Source organism: Ictidomys tridecemlineatus, chromosome 11 (genome assembly GCF_052094955.1).
Source record: "Ictidomys tridecemlineatus isolate mIctTri1 chromosome 11, mIctTri1.hap1, whole genome shotgun sequence".
Taxonomy (NCBI): domain Eukaryota; kingdom Metazoa; phylum Chordata; class Mammalia; order Rodentia; family Sciuridae; genus Ictidomys; species Ictidomys tridecemlineatus.
The window spans coordinates 126,316,486-126,333,358 of NC_135487.1; the positions used below are offsets into that span (position 1 = coordinate 126,316,486).

General features: G+C 53.3%; 1 protein-coding gene and 2 long non-coding RNA genes across 6 annotated transcripts in view; 2 read left to right on the plus strand and 1 right to left on the minus strand.

Annotated features, from left to right (window-relative positions):
• The window catches only part of Mef2d (myocyte enhancer factor 2D), a 16,959-nt gene extending 9,531 nt beyond the window's left edge, over positions 1 to 7,428 (plus strand). For all 4 annotated transcript variants that reach the window (XM_078027377.1, XM_078027378.1, XM_021730542.3 and 1 more), the window contains 3 exons: positions 2,760 to 2,994; positions 3,374 to 3,680; positions 3,955 to 7,428. In XM_078027377.1, the coding sequence (XP_077883503.1) occupies positions 2,760 to 2,994; positions 3,374 to 3,680; positions 3,955 to 3,966 (554 nt within the window). In that variant the 3' untranslated portion in view covers positions 3,967 to 7,428. The remainder of the gene's footprint in view (positions 1 to 2,759; positions 2,995 to 3,373; positions 3,681 to 3,954) is intronic.
• On the minus strand, positions 6,878 to 12,911 carry LOC144368469 (uncharacterized). Its single transcript, XR_013428224.1, has 2 exons — positions 12,775 to 12,911; positions 6,878 to 10,419 (listed from the first exon to the last, which is right to left on the minus strand). It is a non-coding gene; the product is annotated as an uncharacterized LOC144368469 (long non-coding RNA).
• A 336-nt stretch (positions 12,912 to 13,247) lies between these two features.
• On the plus strand, positions 13,248 to 15,430 carry LOC120890584 (uncharacterized). The gene is made up of 2 exons (XR_005734873.2): positions 13,248 to 13,374; positions 13,845 to 15,430. It is a non-coding gene; the product is annotated as an uncharacterized LOC120890584 (long non-coding RNA).
• The last annotated feature ends 1,443 nt before the right edge of the window (positions 15,431 to 16,873 follow it).

Consider the following 16,873-nt stretch of genomic DNA (forward strand, 5'->3'; position numbering starts at 1 on the left):
AAAAATAAATAAATAAATAAGCCAGGGAAGCCACAGTCTGAGGAAAGCTGTTGGTTTGGAGGAGACCTCGTTTAATTATGGTTGCTGGATTGATTTGGTACAGGGATTTAAACCCAGGAGCACTGAACCACTGAGCCACACCCCAGCCCTTTTTTGCATTTTATTAGAGTCTCACTGAGTTGTATTTTTATTAGGGCCTCACTAAGTTGCTGAGGCTGGCTTTGAACTCACCATCCTCCTGACTCAGCCTCCTGAGTTGCTGGGATTATAGGTGTGCATCACCATGCAAATAAAAACGTAGAATACTGGCCAGTTGTGGTGGCACATGCCTATAACCCCAGCAACTAAGAAGGCTGAGGCAGGAGGATCACAGGTTCAAGGCCAGACTGGGCAACTTAACCTGACCCTGTTCGGGGAGGACTCGGTGGTACCCTTGGCTCGGTCTCTAGCGTGAAGGGATGGGAGTTCACTCCAGGTGTCTGTCAGCCCTGTCCTTTGCCCACGCAGCTGCGCACATGCCCACTTCCACAGCTTTGAGGTGTCACCTTTAGGCCAGTCTCATCTCTGGGAGCATGGTGGGGAGGCTCGCTCCTGGTGTACCGGGACTGAGGCCACCAAGGAGAGCTGCTGGCTCCTTGAAGGCAGAGCGGCAGGGAGCAGGTGGCAGAGGGAAGCCCAGGAGCTTTTCAGAAGCCAAGGCCATTGTTAGGAATCCCGCCGAAGTGGTTGCCTGTGGTCACCGTTCCCGCAGTCTTGTGAAGCAAGAGGGCAGTTGGTGTCGAGACCTGGGACAGGCATTTAGCAGGCCAGTCTTGTGAACTCTTGTAGGTCACTGGGAAAGGCAGGTTCCACCCCGGACTTGCCCTTGGCTCTCAGGAACGTGCCCTGGGTTCCCACCTCCTCTTCCTCGGCCTCTTGGTGCAGAGCGGCTAAGCCAGCTCGGCTGAGGTGTCAGGTGTATCCAGGAGACCCTAGGCGCGTAAACAAGGACCCACGGAGCACATGCTGTTCCCTTGTCACTGTTTTCAATCCTGGCTCTGGTTCAGGTTGCGCTGGGGGTGATCTTGGTGGTGTCTGGGGCAAGAGGTGGGCCTGGTCCCTTGTTGACGCTGGCTGCAGAGGTCTGACTGTGGTGGATCTTTGAGCGGGCCAAGCACTGCCTGGTGGCTGGGAGCTGAGCCTCCCAGTAGACAGGGCCGGAGTCTGTGGGGTAGGGCAGCACTGAGTTGCGTCTCTTATCATTTACTCACTGAGGGACTTCCGGCAAGGGTTTGTGAACCAAGGGCTAGAAAAATCCAGTCAGTCCCGAAGCCCGTTTTTGCCTTTGTTTGCTTTCTAAATACAGGCATCTCAAAACTGTGGCCAGTGTTGGGGACAAGCATGGACCACCTCTGGATGAGGTTCAGAGATCATAGAAAGTCCTGGGGTCTTGCCTGAACTCTGCACTGGGCCAGTACCTCGGGTCTCAGGCTGCAGTTGCCTCATTTGTGAAGTAATAGTAGGTGATCTTGGGAATACCCACCAGGTGTCGAGACACTCCTGTGTGCCTCCTGAGTGGCCACCCTCTGGTCCCGCAGGTCATGGTGCCGCTCACCTGGGATCTCAGTGCTCTGGAGGCCAAGGCGGGAAGATTGCAAGTTCAAAGCCAGCCTCAGGAATTTAATGAGGCCCTAAGCAATTTAGCAAGACTCTGTCTGTAAATAAAAATATAGAAAGGGCTGGAGATATGGCTCAGTGATTAAGTGCCTCAGGGTTCTATCCTGAATACCCTCCTCCCACCCCCCCAAAAAAACCTCTCTGGTCCTCACAGCAGATGCTGTGTGCTTACTCTGGGTCGATTACTGCCTCCCGTTCATAGGCAGACAGGACGTCATCTGCCCAAGGTCGCAGGGCCTGTAAGTGGAGATAGCCAGGAAGGTTGGCCTCCTAGCAGTCCATCTTCTCTGTATGAATGTGGCCGGAGCAGATGGTCTAGGACTCCCAGCAGAAGGCTGTAGTTCAGGCTGACTGGGGAGCACGCCCCGCCTCCAACCCCCAGCCTGCCCTCCCCCTGTCACAGTTTGCATCTTTGTGGTCCTCAGGGAAGACATTTTCTAAACTGTCCGAACAGGATGCAACCGGAAACATCGCTGTGCCATGTAAATCGTGGGACACTTCATGGTTGTGTTTGTTCTGTGGCAGAGCAAACATCAGTGTCTTCACTGATCGAGCTAGACGTTTCAGAAAACCAGTGCCCCGAGGTGCAGCCTTGGCCTGACCTGGTGTCCGAGGCCCTGCGCCGGGGTGTGAGGACTGGGAGCACACGTGCACCTTCCGCGTCTGTGGGTGCAGTGCAGGCCCAGGCCCATGTGATGGTGGAGGTCTCTACAGACCGCAGACTCCTGGGGCTGAGCAGAAGCGGGCATGGTGGCACATTTGCTTGCTGGGCCTCATGTGCCTAGGGTTCCCTGTGGGTCCCCACTGCCTCAAAAAGGCAGCTGGAGAGTCAGACAGGTGACGACAGACACAGTTGGACCTTCCCTGCTCCCCTTTGCTCCCCTTGGCTTCTCTTTTTTATCATTGTCATCACAGAAGTGATACCTACACAGAATTTTTCTTTAAAAAAATTTTCAACACTATTTTAAAAACCACCTGTCTTTTCAGCCTATTTTTTTTTAAAGCTCCTCCTGTTATTGTGACTGCGTTTCTCTGAGTGCCTCTCTGAACCCTTGGCGCTGGCCCCCCAGCTCCCCTCCTGACCCTCCGCCTCCCCCCTGCAGATTACCAGTTGACCAGCGCAGAACTCTCCTCCCTCCCGGCCTTCAGCTCGCCTGGGGGGCTGTCGCTAGGCAACGTCACCGCCTGGCAACAGCCACAGCAGCCCCCGCAGCCCCCGCAGCCGCAGCCCCCGCAGCCCCAGCAGCAGCCCCCGCAGCCCCAGCCGCAGCAGCCCCAGCAGCCGCAGCCACCTCAGCAGCAGCCCCACCTGGTCCCCGTGTCTCTCGGCAACCTCATGTGAGTCCTCCTGAGACCTGCCACCGTGGGTGCCTGGGGGTGAGGGGAGGGAGAGGGGGTCCTGCGGAGGGCCGCCTGTCCCCCGGTGGGTCTCCCGGTGGGTCTCCCGTGAAGCTCTGTTGGGTACCTTATACCGGCCCAGGAGACTCCCTCTGGGCCCTGTCCCCCAGCCAGCCCCAGGCTGCAGAAGGTGACAGGATGAGAACTAAAGTGGCCTGTTTTATCTCCCCCCCTTCATTTTCTGTCGCTGGCTGCCGTCCCCTCTCCCTCTTCTCCCGCCCCCATTCTCTCTCTGCTCTTTGTCTCTGTCTTCTCACTTGCCTGTCACTTACCCCTCTGTTTCTGGCCCCCCAACACCATGCCCATTTCCTGCCTCCAGCCCGGGCAGCCCCTTGCCCCACGTGGGTGCTGCCCTCACGGTCACCACCCACCCGCACATCAGCATCAAGTCCGAGCCCGTGTCCCCGAGCCGCGAGCGCAGCCCCGCGCCTCCCCCTCCAGCTGTGTTCCCAGCCGCCCGCCCTGAGCCTGGTGACGGTCTCAGCAGCCCAGCCGGGGGATCCTATGAGACGGGGGACCGGGACGACGGACGGGGGGACTTCGGGCCCACGCTGGGCCTGCTGCGCCCGGCCCCTGAGCCTGAGGCCGAGGGCTCGGCCGTGAAGAGGATGCGGCTGGACACCTGGGTACTGTAGCCTCGTCCCTCCTCCTGCACTGTCTGCTCCGTCCGCCAGGGGACGCCCCACATGCCCCCACTGTTTGCTCTCCCACTGGAGAGGCCACCGGCCCTTTGGGGCGCACCAACAGCCCTTCTCCTCGCTGAAGCCCAGCCCCCCAGCGTCAGACCTCTGCTCTACGCCCCCACAGCCGGCCGCCCCAGTCCTGGCCCGGGGAGAGGGGCGTGGGGTGCACCCGCAGCTGGCCACCCTCACACCCCTTCTCCATCTCCTCTCTCCGCAGACATTAAAGTGACGATTCCCACTCCCCTCCTCAGCCTCCCCGATGAAGAGTTGACAATCTCACCGCCCACCCCTGCCCTGGGCTCCTCCCGCTCGACCCCCACTTCCTTTCTGTGCTCCTGTGTCCTGTTGACGGTTACATTTGTGTATAATTATTATATTATTATTATTATTATTATTATATTTTTTTTAATTTGGATTCTGGCTTTGGAGAGAGGGATGCTCTCGTCCCTTCTTTCTCTCCCCCACCATTTTCACTGGCGGGGGCTCCCTTTTTTTGCGGGAAGGGGGGGACACTTTGCACGTTGTACACATATGCTGCAGGAAGGGGGGCCCAGTAGGCCTTTGGGAAAGGACAGGTGCCGAGCCCTGCATCTGGAGCCCCCCCATGCCATGCCCCAGACAGAGGGAAAGAACCAAAAAACTACCATACAGCAAAACCCCACAGCAGGCTGGAGGCCGGGGGCTGCTGGTGTGCGTGGGGGCAGCGGGAGAGGCAGGGGCGCTCTGCTGGCTGCCCCACAGCTCTGGGCACACGGGGCCCAAGCCTGGCCCCGAAATAACCGACATACACGACCCCCTTTTTGACTCTTGTGTGCTGCACCCCAAGGTCGTGGGTGGCGGCCGAGCTTCTGGGCTGGGAAGGCTGCCTGGGAACCTGGGCGGGGACGGGGTAGAGGTGGCCTCTCTGGAAGCACATTTGAAGAGAGAGAGACCGAACCATGAGGAGAGGGCCGAGGAGGGCCGAAGGGCTGGGCAGAGGGCGAAGGGGGGCCCTTTCCCTCCCCCGGCTTTTTCCTCTAAGATAAACAGTGCAATAGCTCCCGGTCCCTCCGTTGACCCAGCCCTGTCCAGCTGGCCTCGGTGTGCAGGGAGACCTGGGGAGAGGACCTTTAGGGAGGTGGCTCCAGGGCTGAGCAGAGTGGGGCCCTGGGCTTCCCCCGGGTGCCTGAGGGCAGGTATGGGGAGGGGACTTCCTCTGCCTTGCACGCTTCCCAAGGAGTGGACACTGGGATGGCCCAAGGGATAGGAGGTCCCTACAGATGGGTTCCATCTAGAAGGTTCCTCCCGATCCCTCCTGGGCCCCCCACCCTCCTCACCCCCTGCTCTTGGCACCCTCATTGTCTCGCTACCTCCTTGTCCCACCACCTCCAGGCCTGTCCCACCGTCCCTCTTGGCTACTGTAATTGTAAATAGCAACCTTTGGAAACGTTAGCGGTGTAACAGTCCAGGAAACTGTTTTGTTGTTGTTGTTTTTGTTGTTGTATTGATATGAAATGAGATTCTATTTTTGTCAGAGTATATTGTAATAATAACGACTCAAAGGCCCGTACTGTACAGGCGAGATTCTTCTGCTGTTCTTCTTGCTCCCTCCTCTCCCGTCCCCTCCCCGGTGGGGCCGTGGCAAGGAGCCCAGGGGCACTCAGAGCATGAGGTCCCGAGACCTAGGGCTGGATCAGAGCTCAGCCTGGAGGGGCAGCCCAGCGTGTCCCCCACCACCTGCCCTCAGGGGTGCCGCCCCACTCCTCGAAAGCCCAGGTCCCTTGGGGTTTCCTCCGGTTGGAGAGTAGCCTTAGACCAGGCCCAGTTTTGTGGTAGGTGACCCTCTTTGCCCCCCTGTGACCCAGCCTCTGCAGTATTCCCACACTTGACACAGGAAGGAACCAGTAGCAGAGAGGTGTGCGTGACCACACGTGACCTGAGTGTTCTTGAGGGCATCTGGTGTTTGTGTCTGAGTGCACCTTTGTGTTTGTGTGGGGGCGAGTGACTGTGTGGGTGGAGTGCAGGGCGTCCCTGTGTCTGCGCTGGCTGTGTTCACAGTGGGACAGGTGGCTGCCCTGGCTTCTGGCTCTGGGACCCTCACTCCCTCTTCCACGGCTCTGTCCTCCGCTCTGGGATTGGGCAGCTGCCCCTTCGCTTCTCCCTGCGCCTACCTCTCCTGGGTTCCCTCCGGAGCCTGCGCCTCCACTCAGTCCCCACCTTGACACACGGCTCCCTTCAGGGAATTCCCGCTTTCAGAGCACAGCTCCGGTTCTCTTCCCCCCCCACCCCCAGGCTCTCCCCCAGCCCAGCAGTGATCCCTCCTGACCCACAGCTTCACCCCGCCTGCTGACCACAAGGATGTGGCACATCCAGTCCCCCAGCCGCCGCCCCCCCCCCCCCCCCCCCGCAAGGTTCCCAGAGGGTGTTGCAAGAATCAAGGAACCTCGGTCAGGGCCTCAAGAAGCTAGGTATGTACACATGTGCTCCAGAGCCTTGCCCATGCCTGGCACATAGTAGGCACTCAGTAAATGCTGAATGGGTGAATGATAGGTGCTCAATAAACGTCGAATGACCTTCTCTTCTCAGGCTATTCCTACCATCATCAGTCTGCCCACCTTTCTAGGTCAAGCTTGGCCACCATTCAGTGCGGGCTGGGGTGAGGGCCCTGCAGTTCACGGTGCAATATTTAACCAGTTTTGCCCTCCGCCTCGGAAGGCCAAGCTGGATTTTGATTACCACGTGCGGATGTGTGTGTGTCCTTTCTTCTCTGTCCTTGGCAGTAGTGGGTGGGCTGTGAGTGAATATGTGACATTTCCATAATTCAATACCCCCAAGTTCTCTTGGGGACAGGGGCTCCTGGCCGGCCAGATATATGGGTCCCTGGGAACCCAGACCTCAAGTGGGACCTTTTCTTCCTTTCACAAGCCAAATTTGCCTCCACCCACTCCCTCTAAAAAACCGGGCACTTGCCAAAGTAACCACTGGAGTCATCCAAGGCCCTCCCCTTCCCAGGTCTCCCACAGTTTTCAGGGACAGTGGGCAAGAGGACCGCCCCCACACCTCAGTGGAACAGCCTTTCCCCTCCCTGACAGCGCACTCAGTGCAGGAGACCCATCCCGTCCCGCCTGCCCTCACCTCGGACAGGAAGGAAGTAATGCACCTTCTCTTGCTAATTATTTATTTGTTTGGAGAGACAAATGATGTAAAAGTGTATCTAGAAATATCTATCTATATATTTTTAACTGACTCTGGAATCCCCTGGGGTGGGGGGATAGGCTCTTGCGGAGAGGGACAGAGCCTGGGAACTCTCCCGCCCCCTCTGCCCTGCAGCAGTTAGAAGCCCTGGGATCTGTAGGGGGCTGGGAGCTGGTCCCTGGCAGTCCGGATCCTCTTCCTCATTCTGTCCCAGTTGAGAGGGAGGGGTAGAGACAAGGGAGGGGAGACCCGTCATGGAGGTGACCCACCCCCAAACCCGACAATCACCCACACTCCTGGGGCTCCTTCCGGGCCGGGCAGGCGAGTCCAAGTGTGCGGCTGTTGGTTTGTTTTGGATATTTCTTTCGTGCTGTACGGTGATGCTTTCTTAGTATTCTACACAATAAGAAAAGACAGAAGTCCTCGAGATTCTTATGAGTTTTGTTTGAAAACTCTTTCACTATATTTGTTGTAAAGAGGTTTACTATTAAAAGAAAAAGAACACACGTTTCTGATACTCCGTCTTGGGCTTTGCTTTCTTTGGTGCGGCCGAGGGGGAAGGGCTGGGGCAGCCCTGCCAGGGTTCAAGGCCCGAGCTTCACCCATGGCGGAGGATGGTGGGCGTGGGGTGAGCACTTCCCGGTGTCCCTGGAGGGTGTGCTCCAGGTGCTCTGCCAGGAGGAGGCAGCCCCAGGACAGGGGACAGGTTGTCTAGCTCGAAGGAAGCTTCAGGAGGGACCCTGGGACATCAAAGCAACCAAGCCACCCGAAGCCAGTCCAGCCCTCTGAGGCCAGTCCAGCCCTCTGACTGCCGAAACCTGTATGGCCACAGGCGCGGCCCAGGTGTGGTCCACCTTGGAGCCGCAGCCTCCCCCGCAGGGCCCTCTGCTCTTGGCTCTCGTGGGAAGGACCTTGACAGTGCCAGGGAAACACTCCTTCTTCTCACCGGTCCCAAAAGGCCCCCCACCTCGCGCCCTCTGCTGAGCCGAGCTGCCCCTGCCGTGCCCCCTCACCACAGCTGTGCCGGGGCTGGAGGTGGGACCTGTGCTGGGTGCTGGCATCGGGGTCCCGGGCAGAACAACCTCACAGATCACAGCACATGTTCAGGGACGTGGGGGCCGGAAATTCAGGCTGCCGCCCGCACACACGGGAGTCAGGCAAGACACAGGAGTGCCTTTGTGGCTTGGGTTTCCTCATCCGCAAAATGCCTCCATCTGTGCTGAGCCCTGTCATTACCTCATGATCTCGTCAGCAGGACAGAGGGACAACAAAAACCAAGCAGGAAGTGTCCTCTAGGCCAGCTTCTGGAAGCAGCTTCCAAGATGACCTCCACCTCCCGGCCTGGTATTCACACCTCTCTGGTCCCCTCCCACACTCATCGTGGTCATCCTGTGCGGCCAGTGAAAGGCGGTGGGAGTGAAGCATGTGACTGCCAGGGCTAAGTCATGGCTCCTACTTGGGTCTCTTTCATCATTTGCCTTGGAGGAAACCAGATGCCATGTTGTGGGACCGCCCTCTGGAGAGGCCCATGTGGCAAGGAACCGAGGCCTCAGCCATCTGCCATTCAAGAGAGTCATCTCCTCTGCTCTTTAGTTCCCAGGCTTCACCACTCATGGCTACAGACAAAGACTCCCTGGCACAACGTACCCCCGGCTCACCCATGTCCATGGAGAGAGGTCTTCCTCTAAGGTGACCAGAACAGTCCTGACCTAACATCCAATCCCTGAGCAAAACCCTTCTGTTCTGTGCATCTCCTCTCTGGACCTCAGCCTCCTAGGCCTGCCGTTCCTTTCCCACAGGTGTAGCAGTGTTCCTTTCCTCATGAGGTATGCCTGTTCTCTTCTCCTTCCTGCATTCTCAGTCCCTGTGTCTGGACTAGTCTGGACAGCGAACTGTAATATATGTGTCGCTTCTGAAGCGCAGCTGTCAGCTGGGTGCCTTGGTTCCTGTAATCCCAGTGGCTTGGGAGGCTGAGGCAGGAGGATTGCAAGTAGAGGCCAGCATCAGCAATTTAGCAGGCCCTAAGCAACTCAGTGAAACCCTGTCTCAAAAAACTAAAAAGAGCTGGGGATGTAGCTCAGTGGTAAAGTGCTCTTGGGTTAAATCCCCAGCACCAAACGGAAAAACAAAACAAACAAACAAACAAACAAAAAGAAATGTAGATGGCACCTGGTTCTCTAAGTGCTCTTTCCCTGTCATAGGAAGTGTGGAGTGCAACAAGATCAAAGCGGCCTGGATTGCTAAGTGGCCTTAAGGTGTTGTTCCACGCCAGGGAGGACTCTGTGTGAATAGAAAATAAGTGTGCTAAGTCACAGACAGGGCAGCACTGTGTGTGCAGACAAACTCCCTGTCCGACTGAGGCGGCACCCTTCTGCCTCGCGGACAGCCTGAAGCCCAGCTACCAACCGTGCCTTCCTTGTGGAGTGGCCCACAGATCTCCAGACTTGGCACAGTTCAGCTCCTACTTCGGCCACTTACAGCTGCGTGGCCTTCGCTAGTCACCATCTCTCTGGCTACTGTTTCTGTACCACAGAGCTAACAGCTGTCTGCTTCCAACCCCAGCCTGTCCTCCTGTCCATCTTCCCATCTTCCGCCCTGTTCTGATCATCTAACACCTAGCGATTCTCAACTGCTCATCATGTAAGATGCAGATTCTCTGGTTCCCAAGGCCTTCAAAGAGCCAATGCAGAGCAGAGATGGTGGTGCTGTAATCCCAACCACTCAGGAGGCTGAGGCAGGAGGATCCCAAGTTCGAGGGCAGCCTCAGCAACTTAATGAAATCCTGTCTCAAAATAAAAATTAAATGGGCTGGGGAGGTAGCTCAGTTGGTAGAGTGCTTGCCTTGCATGCACAAAGCCCTGGGTTAAAAAACCAAAAACGTGCTGGGCTGCAGTGGCACAGGCCTGTAACCCCAGCGGCTCAGGAGGCAGAGGCAAGAGGAACACAAGTTCAAAGCCAGCCTCAGCAATTTAGCGAGGCACTAAGCAACTCAGTGAGACCCTGTATCTAATAAAATAGAAAACAGGGCTGGGGATGTGGCTCAGTGGTTGAGTGCCCCTGAGTTCAATCCCAGGTACCAAAAAAAAAAAAAAAAAAAATTAAACAAGGACTATAGCTCAGTGGTAAAGCACCCAGTTGCAATTCCCAGTATTTTAAAAAAGCGGGGGGAGAAAAAGCCAACCCAAATCCTCTTGCCGCCTTTATCTCTGCTTGTCCTGTACATTCTTGGACTCTAGGCAGACCAGACCCTATTCCTTATGTGTTTACTTGGGCCATCCTTCTGTCTGAAAGGTACCATTTACTGAACACCAACTCTGTGTGAGGCACCGGTAGACACTGTGGTACAGAGGACAAGACACTTACCTGTGGTGGGGACAGGAGACAAGTGAACCAACCACAGGTAGGCTTGAGATGAGAGGCGCAGCGTACCCCAATTCAAACTGGTGAGTTCAGAGAATCTTCTTACAGGAAGCATTTGAGCTGGAATTTGAAGAACTGTAGGAATTTCCTAGGCAAATGAGGGTAGAGAAGGCAGTGCGTACAGTGGGAACAGCAGGTCACCATGGAGTGAGGATGGGAAAGGGGACACAAGTGCTGAGGTGCAGAGCAAAGGAATAGCCTGGGAAGCTGAGGAGGCAGCCAGAGCCTTATTCATCATGGAGGCCTTGATTGCCAAGACTTGAGCTCCATCCTGGAGATGTTGGTCACCAAAAGATCTTAGGCAGAGAACCTGGAGATGGAGCTCAGTAGTAGAGTGCTTACCTAGTGTGTGGGAAGCCCTGGGTTCCATCTCCGGCATGCCCAGCACGTGTGTGTGTGTGTGTGTGTGTGTGTGTGTGTGTGTGTGTGTCGTGCTGGGGATTTAACCCAAGGGTGCTCTTCTACTGGGCTATTCTCCCAGCCCTCTTTTATTTTTTGAGACATGGTCTTACTAAGTTGTTGAGGCTGGCCTCGAACTTGTGATCCTTCTGCCTTCGCCTCCTGAATCTGAGATTATGATATGCTTACCATGCCCAGGCTAGGTACAGACTTTAAGTAAAGGAGGAACTTGGTTAGATTTGCATTTTATAAAGCTCCTGCCAGTAAAAGATCCATATGGCAGTAATGTTGAAAATCAACCAGAAGCAATGCAACATCAGAGCCAAGTGGCCCAATCAGGATCCCATACAAGTGGAAAGAAGAGCCTAAACAAGGACACAAGGGTGGCAAGAAGAGGAATTTAGTACAGAATTAAGAAACAGATACTTACTATTGCTACTAGTCAAATACATGAGGTCTATGAGCTCTATCACCCTATTTGTTTTTAAATTTCCCTATCATTTCTACAATGAGGTGTCTTAGGAATATGCACAACACCTGCTCTTTCTTTTTTGGGGGAAGGGCACCAGAAATTAAACCCAGGAGTGCTTAACCACCTAGCCACCTCCAGCTCTTGTTTGCATTTAATTTAGAGACAGGGTCTCACAGAGTTGCTTAGGGTCTCACTAAATTGTTGAGGCTCCGCTTTGAACTCTCCATCTTCCTGCCTCAGCCTCCCAAGCTGCTGGGATTACAGGTGTGTGCCACTGCACACAGCCCCTGATTTTTTTTTTTTTTTTTTTTTTTTACGGTGCTAGTGATTGAGCCCAGGGGAGCCACTGAGCTACATTCCCAGCCCTTTTTATTTTGACACAAGGTCTCACTAAGTTGCCCAGGCTCGCTGGGAGCTGGCGAATCACCTGCCTCATCCTCCCAAGCAGCTGGGATTACAGGCACACACCACCATTCCTGGCTACCTTATAATATTAATATAACCTTAACATTAGGTTCTCTTGACCAGATTGATGAAATAAAGATTGGTTCACTGTGTCCCTTCATTTGTGTGTGTGTGTGTGTGTGTGTGTTGTTCTCTTTTTTGGTATTAGGGGCTAAACCCAGGAGTACTCAGTCACTGAGCCACATCCCTAGCCCTTTCTGTCTTTTTATTTAGAGACAGGGTCTTGCTGAGTTGCTTAGGGCCTAAGTTGCTGAGTCCAGCTTTGAACTTGTGGTCCTCCTCCCTCAGCCTCCCAAATTGCTGGAATTATAGATGTGCCCCACCACGTCTGGCAGCTTTGCCCCTTCTTTATAGCACCTATTTTGTTCTACCTGGAAATGTAAGTGCTAGTTTCCATTTTTTCTCTACAACTGGTCTGAAAGCTCCTTTTAAAAATGCAGTATAGGGGGGCTGGGGCTATAGCTCAGTGGTAGAGTGCCTGCCTTGCACGTATGAGGCACTGGGTTCAATCCTCAGTACCACATAAAAATAAATAAAGATACAGTGTCCATTTACATGTAAAAAAAATTTAAAAAAAAATAAATAAAAAATAAAAATAAAAATGCAGTATGGGCTGGGGATGTGGCTCAAGCGGTAGCATGCTCGCCTGGCGTGCATGAGGCCCGGGTTCGATCCTCAGCACCACAAACAAAAACAAAGATGTTGTGTCCGCCGAAAAACTAAAAAATAAATATTAAAAAATTCTTTCTCTTTTTTTTTTAATATTTATTTATTTTAGTTTTAGGTGGACACAGTATCTTCATTTTATTTATATGTGGTGCTGAGGATTGAACCCAGTGCCTTACGCATGCTAGGCGAGCGCTCTACCCCTGAGCCACAACCACAGCCCCTCTCTCTCTCTCTCTCTCTCTCTCTCTCTCTCTCTCTCTCCTCCTCTCTCTCCTCTCTCTCTCTCTCTCTCTCTCTCTCTCTCTCTCTCTCTCTCTCTCTCTCTTAAAAAAAATCTGACCCATTTGTATCTGGCTCAGTGCCTGGCACACAGTATGTGTTCAGCAAGGCTAAAATGAGATAACGCATGTGAAAGTGTACTTTGTATGAAATACTTACAAACTTGCATGATTCTTTTTAAAAATATGTTCAAAGGTGTGATAACTTTTTGCAGCTTCTTTTCTACTTTGCAGCTACAGGACCAGATCCTGAAGAAATGCCAGACAGAATACAACAGAAGGTCCCAGTTTCCTGGGCTCACCTATTAGTCTATTGAAGAATTAGCACCACCGGGCTTCTACCCCTAATGGGCTGCAGGAAGCAAAGGGTTGTATGTGACTGTTCCAGCCAAGAAGGCCAGACCAGTTCTTTGTAGCTTATGTTCTTCTGACTCACCCCTAAGTCCCATGGGCTGAGTAACTTTTCCAGCCTTGTGATTGTGGAAACTTGTTTCAGGAAGAGCGGATATGAAAAGGACATAAGGTGACCCCACCCCAGCTTCAAAGTGGCTCCCACTGGAGTCAATACCTTCCTTCGCTGTATCTGTTTGCAGTTTTTAAATCACCGTTTCACTGCCCAGCCCAGCAGCACATTCATTTCCCTGCCCTGTTTCACGGTTGGTAAACAGAATCCCCAAGGCAGAAGGAGGTCGTTCAGACAGTTCTCGCCGACAGTTCTCGCCGGGACCTTTTCCCCAAGCCTTGCTCACTTCCTTGCTAGGTAGGTACAGACAAACCCAGGGGTCCAGGATTTAGTGCTCGCAGTTGGATTGAGTTGGATTTACCCGCCCCTTGTGCTCACTTCTCAGCGTTTACGGCTTGGGGGGACCTCGCTTGGGCGGTTCGGTCTAGGGTGGCCGCCCACAATCACTCCTTTTTACGGCGCATCAGCCGCCACGTGCCCAATAAAAAGCGGGTGACTGCGACGCCAGCCCCAGCGGGTGGGGGAGACGGCACGCCTACGGGCTGGTCACGCGCCGCCGGCCCCGCGGAGAGCCGTCACCACGCCCGGTGCCGAGGAGGCTGGTGCCGCTCCTGCGGCCCAATCCGTGCCCTGCCAGCCAGGGCCGGGCGGGACGACGGAGCGGTTCCGGGGTTGGAAAGAGAATTTCCATCTAAGGCGAAAGCGCGGCGAGGAGGTGGAAGGCGTGCGACTGTCACTCGTCTCACTAGCCCTCCCTGCCCTGTCAGCCTCCCAGACGGCAGAGGTCACCGCAGTCGCCGCACCCCGGGCCCCAGAGGTGTTTAATCAACGGCTGGCCGCTGGCCTTCGGACACTGTTCTAAGGGCTGCTCTTGCCCTTTCCACCGGTCCCCTCTGTCGCCTCGTCTCCCCGCCACGACGTAGCCAACGGGGTAGCGGTACTGCAGCGTGGCCCAGCGCCCCTCCCCAAAGCCGCCAAGACAGACCCCCGAACTACTCCCCGAGGAGGCGTGCGTGTGGACAAAGACCCCAAACATTCCTCTGCTGGGCGGGAAGTGCTCTTCGGGCTCTCTCTATTGGCTCTTTCAATGACGGACGGGAGCAGTAACCAACCGAAGTCTGGATAGGACGCATGCGTACACAAAAGGTCAAGTTCCCGTGTGGGAAAAACCCGAGCGGGGCAAACCAATTTGGGCGGCGTCTCTCCAGGGCTTGGGGGACGAGGCGCGCATGCGCTGCTCCAAGTGCCTCCAACTCTTTGCTCACATCGGGGGGTAGTTAGAACCCAGGATCTTGGGTTCAGTTTTCCCAGATCCTTCGTCTCCGTCATCAATGCATCCGGACCGGGCGCTGCCTGGGAGATTTAGAAAATCGGGGGATTTCGGTTCCTGCCCTCGGGCAACAAGACCGTCCCTAACGGCCGAGGAGCCCTGGGCTTGGATCTTTGTGCAGGGCCAACGCGTGAGCGCTGATGTTTCACGTTATACTAAGCTCAGATCCATTTTCCCTAGATTGTTGCACAAAACTCCTCCAGATGAGTTGTGAAGCCGAGTGGAGTCCCAGGACACTGCGAGTCACCGTGCAGCAGCCTGGAACCTGGCTGCCCAGTTCCCCAGTCCCATGAGGACTCTGCCTCCCTGCTTGTGTCTAGTGGGGGTGATGGCACTTAAGATTTAAAAGGTTATATCTGGCTGTGTATGTCACACCCACCTCATGAATTCCTGTAGAACACATATCTTGCCATTTTCAAGTTTATATTCCCTTAGAGTACTCAGCACGAAACAGGCCCAGCAATGTAGCGAAGCCCTGAGCAACTGGCCCGGCTCAACATTCTGATTTATCAATTTAGTCCATTAATCTCTAAAGTTCTATGGTTTTAACAAAAATTGTGCATAGTAATATTTAAGAATCATGAATTTCCCCTGATGTATATAAAAAATGTTTATTTGCATGACTTGTACCCTTCTACCCCCAAGAGCCACCAAACAAAATTTCCGATACACACGCGCACACACACACACACACACACACACACGCACATACAAACACACACATACACCAAAAAAAAAAAAAAAAAAAAAAACCTAAAGTTGCAGGATTCTGTTATCCAGGTGTATTCTATAAATTAGCACCACCGGGCTTCTACCCCTAATGGGCTGCAGGAAGCAAAGGGTTGTATGTGACTGTTCCAGCCAAGAAGGCCAGACCAGTTCTTTGTAGCTTATGTTCTTCTGAGAAGATTGAACTATCTGATCCCTAAATTCTCTTCCAACTCCAACATTTGATGATTTTATAATACTGAGTTGGAAGTACTTTTGTGTAAACTCAATAATAAACTGTGTAGAAGATTGAGAGTACAAGTCCAGTTATTCAATACAAGAAGACACTGAAAGCAACATAGAAAGATCTGAGAGTAATGACAGGAAGAGTGACAATTCCAGAGGCTGAGGCAGGAGGATTGCAAGTTTGAAGCCAGCCTGGGCTACTTAGTGAGATCTTGTTTTAAAGTAAAAAATAAAAAAGCCTGGGGATGTAGCTCAGTGGTAAGTAACTCCTGAGTTGAATTCCCAGGACCCCCCCAAAAAAAACAAAGCAATAGAGACAGACCCAAATGCCTAGATGAGTAAGCAGATAATATGATAACATAAATGATCCAAGTGGCCCGAGGTAAGCATTGGAGACTAAGTCATGGACCTGGAGTGGCCATGGCCCATCTAAAGAAGTCAGCTGGCTCACATTACCATTGTGAATGTGGCCACATTTTCTAATTTATTTTGGGGGGGGCAGTACCAGGAATTGAACTCAGGGGCACTCAACCACTGAGCCACATCCCCAGCCCTATTTTGTATTTTATTTAGAGACAGGGTCTCACCGAGTTGCTTAGCACCTTACTTTTGCTGAGGCTGGCTTTGAACTTGTGATCCTCCTGCCACAGCCACTTGAATTGCTGGGATAACAGACATGTGCCACCGTGCCCAGCTACATTTTCCAATTTTTAAGAAGCTGGAAATCCACATTTATTTGAAATTTCATGGTTTTTAAGTGTTGGCAATCAATTATTTTAAAACTCTGTGCAGGTAAACAGATATACACATTTCTAGACCACGTTTTTTGGTTCACTATCCTATAACGGATCATAGGAAAGAGGAGCTCTTTCTACCCTCAAATTGCACATGCTGAAGTGTGATTGTAGTGGAATATCTTCCTCTTTCATTTCATCTTACAGTTCACATGAGTTTTATGTATTTATTTATTTACTGGGTGTCCCTGAAGATTGAACCCAGAGGTGCTCTCCCACTGAACTGTACTCCACCCCTAGCTCTTTTATTTTATTTATTTTTAAAAAATATTTATTTATTTATTTATTTATTTTAAATCTTTGGTGGACACAACATCTTTGTTTGTATGTGGTGCTGAGGATCAAACCCGGGCCGCACGCATGCCAGGCGAGCGCGCTACCGCTTGAGCCACATCCCCAGCCCCCTAGCTCTTTTATTTTAAATGTTTGAGGCAGGGTCTCGCTGAGTTGCCCTGGCTGGGCACAAGCTTGCAACTCCTGCTGCCTCAGCCTTCAGAGTGGCTGGGGTTGCAGGTGCACCACCACAACTGGCTTGTCCTCTGCATGTTGGTGTCTCTGTGCTTGTCTCTGCTCTGTTTAGGTCCTCTTATCTACTTCTGTGGCTTTCATAATTCATAGGCCCTCTCTCCTGATTTCAGACCCAAATTATATAATGCCTGCCAGACAGCTCAAACTGGATATGGTTTCTCAAATCCCACAATTCCTAAACTTGTGAATT